The sequence below is a fragment of the Rhipicephalus sanguineus genome, chromosome 9, assembly GCF_013339695.2.
Source record: "Rhipicephalus sanguineus isolate Rsan-2018 chromosome 9, BIME_Rsan_1.4, whole genome shotgun sequence".
In the NCBI taxonomy this organism is placed as follows: Eukaryota; Metazoa; Arthropoda; class Arachnida; order Ixodida; family Ixodidae; genus Rhipicephalus; species Rhipicephalus sanguineus.
In genome coordinates, this window is record NC_051184.2 from 47,417,519 (window position 1) to 47,427,106 (window position 9,588).

A 9,588-nucleotide genomic window follows, 5' to 3' on the forward strand; every position below is an offset into this window, starting at 1 on the left:
TGCAGCTATGCTATTCTTTCTTTCTCTCGTTCTCTTCACTCCTGGGATAGAAGCTCTCCAATGGCAGACACATATGGTGTTTGATAATGAGACTCTAAAGCTTGCTGCTGTTGACTCTTTGTTGCTAGTGCCAGAGGTACATCCTGTTTGTGTTAGTAAACAATGGTTTTCTTGCGAGGCTACTGAAGGTTCTGGGACACGGAGGCCACATTTCACAAGCTCTTATTGGAAGGCATCACGGTGCTGAATGTGGCCTTGTGGCAAGAAGAAGGCATTTGCAGTGTCCCCAAAGCAGCATGATATTACACGGTTTCATGTTCAATAATGCCCTCAATTACCAAAGTTCAAGAGAAAGAGTAATTAGGGCTGACTTAAAGCCGAGTGCAACTGTCAATCGATTGCTACGAGGAAACCTGCATGAAAGTCTCTTATGTAGACAGATTATATCTTTTGAATGACCAGATGACAGAGCAACAGTCATTTCTTTTAACACTTCAGTGGTTTCAAAGTGTGCAGGTTTTAATAGCCATACTGTGCGTGATTTGCAGCTGGTGTGTATGGCTATTGCACTCGTGCTCAGATGGCACGACATGACAAGACCACTTTATGCCAGTAATCAGTGCAATTGTATTGTGTTGTCATGTCGATGACGCAATGAATTACGTTGCAAAATGCTTGTTTGTCACACTGAGCTCTTCACCAAACATCCATTCGTTCTTAGGTCAGCCTACTACATAGCCCTGGACAAGTACCCCGACGTGGTTCCCGATGCCAAGGACTGGTCTGTCGAAGAGGTCGAGAAGTTCTTTGTGCACATCGGCTTTCCAGAGCAAGCGGTTGCCTTCAGGGACCAGGTAAGAGCCTTGGAGCATAGTTATGTGAGAAAACAAGTCGATCTGCTTGCCGCATTTGTGAAATGGACAGGCAAAAGACGACGGCTTTTCAATGGGTCACTTTGTCAGACAGAAGTCACTGCAAGCACTTGCCTAGCACTGGTGGTTAGTTGGTGATTTACTTCGTTACAACCGGTATTCCATAACATCCGTATTTTTTGTAGTATACTGACGTTTGACTGTACGTGCCTGATGAATTTACATTTCTGTATCTTCTGTACACACGTCGTGCATTTAGTATTTATCCAGTGGCTACGGCATTCTGCTGCCGAGCGTGAAGTTGTCGGTTTGGTGCCTGGTGTATGTGGCCACGGATCAGTTGATATGGGCAAAATGCCAATATGGAGTGGTATTTAGGTCCACGATAAATGACCACAGGCGATCAGAGTTACTCCCGAGCCCCGCCTCTGCGACATCTCTCGTAAATGAATGTGCAATTCGTCATTAAATGGCATGCATGTAGTGATGAGAAATCAAACGGGGAATGTCGCTGAAGCTAACTCTTCGACAAATGGACTCATGCCTTCAACTTCTGAACTTTCCCCTCTTCCCAGTATTATGCATTTTGTAGGAACATTGTTTACAGAACACTATCTATTGTGACTTTACCAAGTGGTACTGCTTTCACAAGCAGCTACTGCGTTGCACTGCACTGTGAAAACATACGAGGAGCAAATGCTAAGCTAAGAAGGTGTAGACAGGTGGCCGCACGATGAACATGGCGTACGGAAATCAGTTGTAGCGGTGTTGCATGGGAAAGTTTTGGCAGTTGACTCACTGTGGTGTGTTGCTGTTTACTCCGTCAAATTGTAATGTTACTTAACGTTGTTGCCCAAATTAATTATTAAGCAAAGCTTCTATGAGTTATAGATTTCGGTGGCGGTGGTGGCATAGTTCATGAATAACCCGGTGCCACGCGAGTGTACAGTAATGCTGGCGTACACAAACGAGGCCCTCGAAGGTGTGCCGGCCACATGCGTGTTCGTATGTGCCGTCTTCGTGTATAATCGGTGCTCTCCTGATCGTGAGCTTGCCATGTCATGTCATGTCACGTTGCCACACTTCATGGTTCCACTCCATGGTTTGCATTTCATTGATTCATGAATGATCACTTTTGTCGCCTGTAGCAACAGAATTGTTGCGCTTTCTAAGCACGTGGGTGAAGGTGCGATTCCCAGCATGGAGGAAGGAAAATGTTAGGAGGGAACATTGTGGGTTGCGATAGAAAGAAAGAAAAGAAAATAGTTGGTCAGGCACACGCCAGGCATTGCTTTCCCCTATTTTCCTGACAGGGTAAGGGCGCCTAATTTTTCGATTCTTATTTTACTCTTTTTCAGGAACCACGTATACCTATGTCTTATACCGGTGTTGCACAGTGCACTGCCGATCGTGATTAAACCTGATACTGATCAAATTGCTGAACAGTGATTGGCTCTCTTCTGCAGCTTGCATAAAGAAGCCAATGACGATCAAGAAATTCGATCCGGATCAGGCCCGATCGCGATCAAAAGTGACTGTTTGACACTGAAAAGATCCGTAAACAGGGGGTGGGTGCTCGAGCCGACGTTTCGACAAGTGGACTTGTCTTCTTCAAGGCTGGAACTGATTTCACACAAGCGACAAGCGCAGAAAAAATCAGTTCCAGCCTTGAAGAAGACAAGTCCACTTGTCGAAACGTCGGCTCGAGCACCTACCCCCTGTTTACGGATTTTTTTCATTGCAAGCTTACATCTCCCACTTCCTGCCATTTTTTGTTTAACACTGGTGTTAGGGATATTTGAAATTCTGCCGTCCTAAACCATTTTTTTTTTCTTTATCAGGAAATTGACGGCCGTTCTTTGCTCCTGCTGAAGCGTAGTGACGTCCTCACAGGCCTCTCTCTAAAGCTGGGGCCAGCGCTCAAGATCTACAATCACATCAAGAGGCTACAGACGGGCCTGCCCAACGGGCATCTCTGCTGAGACCCAACTGGTCACAATGCTCCCAGTCTTTCTTTTTCTTTTTTATTTCGGCGTCCAGAAGCGCGCGACGCCATTGTACATACATAATCCACAAAAAGAGGTAGCACTCCCGACCACCGCTGAAATGTAAGCAGTCCACTGCGAGATAAAGCGCGAAGACGGCCTCATTTGCAAGCCACTCGGTGGTTGCAAGGGACTTTTTTTTTTTTTCTGTGCTTGTCACTTGTGTATCCACGAAAAACCGCTGGGCTCGCAAAGTCAACATCGACAAAGATTGCAGTGTTGATGGAGTACCATCTGACGAAGTTGAAGCGGTGTTAGTCAAAGCAAGTTACCAGTTAGTCCAAAGGCACAAAGATGGTTCAAGTGCTCCGGCGTGAAAGAGGGACGAGGCCAAAATGGGAACTGGGGTGCCACTGCCAGGAACGTGACTGGCCAGAGCACCTAAGCTTAATGCTTTAGCACTTGATAGCTTTAACCAGATGCCTTCCTTCTTATATTGTGTTGTTGTTAAACCATTTTTTTTTTTATACGCTGTGTTGTACATGTACATTTCTTGAGTTATAGATGAAGTCATGTTGTTTGTTCATTCTCATGTGTCAGCTACATTTTCGTTTTGCACATTTCCCACATCATTCTTTTTTTTTCCTTTATTGTTGCCGTAGTAGTACTTCACTTGTGTCACACCAACTTTTGCAAGTGCTTTTTAAAATATGTGGCACAAAGAACAGCCGACGCGGACTTAGAAGCTCAAACAGACGTTTCTTAGCGTCCGCATATGAGCCCAGCATGTAAAAGCTTCTTGGTCAGCATTGGCTGTTATTAAAAAAGTTTTATAAAATTATGCAGATCTTGTAGTAACAACCGGCCTGTGGTACCAAAGCACAGATACATTCAAGCGTCGAACCTTTCAAAGGCCTAGACTGCTTGATGATGTCTAGTTGCAAAGTCCATTGGAAACCAGTACAAAGGAGGACGTTTGAATGGACGTCGTCCCGAAGTACATTTTGCCTCCCCTCTGTCTCTATTGGCCAGCCATTTGATTTTTTTCCGCATGCGTTTGACCCGGACACCTGCTTATTTCATGAAACTTGATTGGGTACTGCCCGTTTTATAGTGATGAAAGAAAGTTCATGCTTTGACGTGACCATGAATAGCGTAGGGTACGTCCGCTTTCTTCTGTGAGGGAACAAACAACGCAACAACGAAAAATAAGAAGAGACGTCAACAGACGGGCACCCTGTCAGTTGTCCTCTCTTACGTCCTGTTGCTGTGTTCTTTGTTTTTCTTTCTAATGCACAGGCCAGTCCAGTTTGGCGCACTCTCGCAGTTTTTCTGGCGGAGTAGGCGGCACAGACGTTGACTGTGAGGTGCCGTTGATAAGTTTACCCGAAAAGCAAATTCAGTTTGCTCTGCAGGCCAACTGCAAAGTCTGACAGGGCATTGCCCTTTTGCAGGGCACGTTACAGCTTCTAAAAAAAAATTCTTAAGATCCCTCCAGGGCCATTGCATCCTCATATCTTTATTTTATTTAAGCATCGCAGCATTTGTGCATTCTTGGTCGTTGTGTTTCTTTTGTCACATAAAGGTATTCTGGGCATGTGTAGTGTGACTATGTTCGCTGGCACATTGTAGACATAGCAGAGTTGAGATTTTCCGTGGCTGCAGAGCATGTCTTTGGCTGTGTGTGGAACGCAGCAGTGTCAAAATGCATGCAATGTCATTGTTGTCTCCCATGCAAAAGAAAAAAGTGCTTCGTATGTGAAACAAGTTTGCTGCTGTGTTGTTGTAAAGCATACTTATGTTCAAGCTGTGCTTTGTTCACGCGAAAAGAACTGTCCAAGTTCAAATCACATACAATCACTACATGAGCTCATGCTTGTATGCTAATTAAACCTTCTCATGAAACTTACGCTAAGGGCATTTGCGTCTCGCTTAGTAATGTGAAACAGCTGCAGTTACCTAGTACTTTGCGACTTGCATTTTTTGCTGAATATACCGTATTTTCATGCACGGCCGTGTACATAACCTGCAATTACATTTACAAGTGCCATAAAGGACAAAACAAAGATATCCCTCCCCTCATTTCCACATAGAACTAAGGCAAATAACCGTACACATTGTTATGAAGTCGTAAGAAAAATTATACCTTTATGTGGGGTTTTGTCATTGTTCACTTAGTGTTGTATGAAGGAGCAGCTTAATATGTAAGTCACACCCTTCACTTTGTAAATAAATTTCTTTGTCCTTTTTTTTTTTTTGAACTGCAGGTTACATACACAGAAATGCAGTAGGCATGCAGCCAAAACGTTGCGTATTGCCAGGTAGTGCAGCCACGGCTGGCAGCATTGCAATGCCTGGCGGCATTCTGGCGAGCTGTAGTCAATCACTGGTGCTTGTGGTGGATTTCACCAGTATATATCTGTACAGATTAGAAGTTGCTTTAAAGGGCATTGGTGTATTTAGAGCTGCTCACTGTCTGCAACCGTTTTTTTTTTTTCCGAGACCGTTTAGCCAATGTGACCCGTCACGTGTTGCGCAGTCAAGTTTCACGCAGGTGTTTTGACGCCGCTGATGGTTATGAGCGAGAGTCGCTTGCCGTGCGGTACTAGATGCACTTATGTGCTTTATGCAGTGTTGTTTCAGCCAAGTCAGCCAGCTGCCTTACTCGGTCCAATGCATCCAAACTTGAAGCGTCTTTGAACGCTGAACTGTGTCGCGCGTGATCCACAGCGCACACCGTTCAGCTTTGTACGCATACTTGCAATTTGTGTCTTTTATCCTCGCAGTGTTGTGAATAATTGCGCCTAAAGCTCCGCAAGCCACTAGCAGCCACGACTGCGGCGAATCCTCGAATGAAACTTCATTGCGTAACACGCGGTAATTTGCCTTCTTTGCACGTTGGGGTTGGTTATGTTGGGCAGGACATCAAAGTTTGTGCAATAGTTAGACGCGACGTAACTGCTAGGATTGCCGCACTTAGCCTCGCGCAACTCATAGCCGTAAGAGCGCTCAGACATGTAAATATGGTGAATACATTGGCCATCTTTTAGCAGGGGTCCTTGCGGCGATGCAGTGGCCTGCAGATATGATAGCATAATTTCATCCCGTGAAGCTGAAAGCGACATGGCCAGTTAGAATCTAGTGAATCAGCATCTGTATATAACATTCGTATGACTTGGCAGAAACTACGACGTTGCTATAACAGTGGATGAACATTATTTTTGGCTTTCCCAAAGGAGCACTAGGTGCTCTGTTAGTAATACGTTGAGTACCAAGCTTAGTTTTATTTGTGTCTTTGCCTTGAGTGCAGTTCTGAAGCAGTTGAGTTAGCCATTTAATAAGAGCTATTGTGAGTGATCACAGCATGACTTGAACACAGATACACGTCGCATTAAAAACATTGAGCATATATGTGGTCCTTTGGCATTTTAGTTAGTATACTCCTTTGTGTTCTGCTAGTGCTGAGAAGTTTCATTGTGGAATGCACGGATATTGCCCGAGTTGTGCAGCCAACATTAACTTCAATTGGTCGCTGTGCCTACGTGATAAAGTTAAGTTCCGTGCATGGCAAGAACGAATGCTCGTATAGGTATTACATCGCAGCAACGTGCTTGCCATAGGACGATGGCTCGGTGGTGCCGATGCATGCTAGCGTCAACACCCAGTCACGTGGACACGATACCTACCAAAATGCGAGGTGGGTGCAGTGATTTGCTGGTCGTGCGTAATAATCTCGCCCACCATCGACTACAAGAGGCGTGCTCATGTGCTATTCTCTTTTTGCGTTCGCATAACGCCTTTCGTCGTGCAGCTTGGCTATGCGATCTACACATGTGAGCATGATCACATCTGTGCTGAAAGTACTGTCAACCTGTACAGAAGGTTGCATAAGTAACAGAGCCTTATATAAGCATCTCTCCAGGCTAGTTGCAAGCTCACCTTGTGTTCGTATTTCGTGCAGAGGTGGCGTTTAGATAAATAGTTTGAGCACTGCACCCGCTTTACATGTACAGTCTTGACCCCTTGCCAACACACTGCGCTCGCTAGCATAGGTGCATATGCCATGGAGAAGCTGGTAGGCGAATCATGTGGTAGTGGCTATTTTAAGCAATAGTGCTGTGCTTGAACTAATACCATTTCTTGGACGCAGTTCATGTTCAGTTATAAACAAATCAAAACTATACGCATCTGTTCTCACGACACTCAACTGCAAAAGCTCATCTTCAGCAGAAAGGAACGGCAGCACCCTTTTGCCCGGAAGTGGTTGCTCTTCCTTGAACCAAGAAAACTTTACGTTTTTCATCAAGCATTGATGCAGATGGTCTGCAACTTTAGTTCACTTCAGATGGAACAGGCATGTGCTGCATCCGGATTTGGTATTAGATTATCACAGAATGCAAATTCCACATGAAGGCTGAATGCAAAGGAACAATTAAGCTGGAAGAGCTCTTATGCTGCAACTGTCTTATCGCAGCAACATACAGTATTCTTGCCTGGACGTCGAATTGCAAAGCTGGCTTCTTTTTTTGTTTTTGTTTATTGTGTGCCATTGAACAATATTTCACTTGTCCCTGTCACCTGCCCGGCGAAAGCATTGTATAAACAAGACAGACATACATGTTGAATAAAGTTTGTTGAATAAGTTCTGACTTCTGTGAACTGCCAACAAGCATCTGTGGACAAAACAGTGCAAAAGCATTGCGTATAACCTATCTCCCGTTGCACAAGTTTTTCTGCTTCTTAATGTGCCCATTACAGCCCAGAAAACGTTTATGTCATTTGAGGTGGCGATGCGAGAATTTGCACCAGCAAAGCGGAACCTTGATGCAATGCAAGTTTTAATGGATGCAGAAAATAGGTTTGGTATTCACGATATTCATTGTAAACAGAAAATTTTGTATCAATTCTGTGTAAAAAAAGCACAGTCACGACCCCTCTGATGGGCCAGAAAATTGTGCAACAGCAGAGGTCCCGTTTGCAGAAAGGCAGAGAAGTCTGCCCGAGTTACAGGTTGCCCTTGCCTGCTACTCTACACTGGGGAAGGGGCCAGAAAAGGAGCAGTGAATGATATGATGAGGCACCTATATGCAAGCCCATAACGTTTTGGCAACTATAGGATCATGGATACACTCAGTCGTCCCATCTCGTCGCTGCGAAGTTCATTTAATCTGGGCTCCGGGCCATTCGGGCCTTGCCGGGAATGAAGCCGCTCACGACGCTGCCCGAGAAATCGTCCAGTGGGCGTGTCACCCGTCATCAGAGCATCTACCCTCCTGACGAGCCCAGCAGGCTGAGGACGAAGTTGAGTCCTGGTGCGGCCACGCGAAAGAAGAATGGTCTCGTACGGTGATATTGTCATGCATTGCTGTAGGGCAAGATTGAAGTACCCAACCCCTGACAAGTTGCTAAATAAGCACCGGTCGACAACATGGCGATTATTAGAGACACGAACATTCCCTACACCCACGCTGTACAGTCGCATATACCCGGACGTTTACACACCACAATGCAAAGCTTGTGGGGTGGCTCGCGCCAACCTCGACCACATTTTATGGGCATGGCCCGCAGCGACACACACCATCAAACACAGCAAGAACCCTAAACTTAACGCCCGAGCAGTGGGAGGCTATGCTGCTCGGCATGTGCCCGGATGACCAACTCTGGGTAGTCCGGCTGGCTGAAGATGCTGCTAAGACCCAAGGTCTGGCCTCCACCTGAGGAAGGGGGGCTCTGGTAGGGCTAGTCTCCCGGTCCCCGCCTCCCTTGACCCCAGCAAGGACAAAAATAAAGTTATGTCTCTCTCTCTCTCCTGTAACCATGACTGTGCCGTAGGTGTCGGGCCATATACCTAACACAAGGTCATCTGATAATGGTCTCTCTATCAACATGTGCGATAGGAGCAACCATGTTCTGCTGTCCTCACGTGCAAGCTGGAAGTTTGCAAGACCAGTATTTCCGACTCCCGACGGTGTTTTCACAGCCAAGACCAGTGTCACTGCAGCCTGTTATGCGTTTATTAAATGCAACACCTAAGACGAATCTGCTGAATCGTACTCATTTCGGTTCAGTTACTGAGGCAAGTGGAACTTCGGTTCTGGGTCTGTTTGTTGCCGGATTTGTCGTCCTTATCTGGTTCATTTATCCAGTGAGCAGTTGCGCGTTGCATGTCGGGGCAAGTTGTTAGTACTCATCTTTGAGAATGCAGTAAACACCTGAGAGGCTGTATTTAAGGGGAGATGCGGGTCGAAAAACACGAGTTTTCTAAAAAATTATCGATTTTTTGTTTTCGCCTGTTTTGTTAAGATTAGTACCTCTGCTGTTCTGAAAAAAAAAATCAATGTCGAGACTCAACTGGAAATGCTTTAAAATTGCGTCTAAAGAGCACAAGGTGGCTGTCAAAAGGCCGAAAGTGTGTCATCTTCGAGCACCTTGCCGCTGATAATGCGCCGCCGCTCACCATTGTCGACCGCATGAGGCGAAGAGCCGAGCCTCACTCTTCAAATAACAACAGTTTCCCGCGCTGCTGCAGCGCAAGAAATAATAAAGAGAAGCACGCTTTTGCCGCCTTCTTCGAGCGCCGCGACTGGCTTTAAATCACGTGGTACGGATCGGGAGCCGCCATTGGCCGCTGCGCGCCTGTGTGTGCTGTGAAGCCTACTTGCAGGATCCGTGTCTCGTCGAGCAGCGCAGCTGAACAACGCTTTTCTCGAGTGCTTATCCGTTATGGATGA

General features: G+C 45.9%; 1 protein-coding gene across 2 annotated transcripts in view; it reads left to right on the top strand.

Annotated features, from left to right (window-relative positions):
* Positions 1-7,502, top strand: part of LOC119405120 (sterile alpha motif domain-containing protein 1) — a 33,329-nt gene extending 25,827 nt beyond the window's left edge. For both annotated transcript variants that reach the window (XM_037671915.2, XM_037671916.2), the window contains 2 exons: positions 722-854; positions 2,714-7,502. In XM_037671915.2, coding sequence (XP_037527843.1) covers positions 722-854; positions 2,714-2,854 — 274 coding nt within the window. In that variant the 3' untranslated portion in view covers positions 2,855-7,502. The remainder of the gene's footprint in view (positions 1-721; positions 855-2,713) is intronic.
* The last annotated feature ends 2,086 nt before the right edge of the window (positions 7,503-9,588 follow it).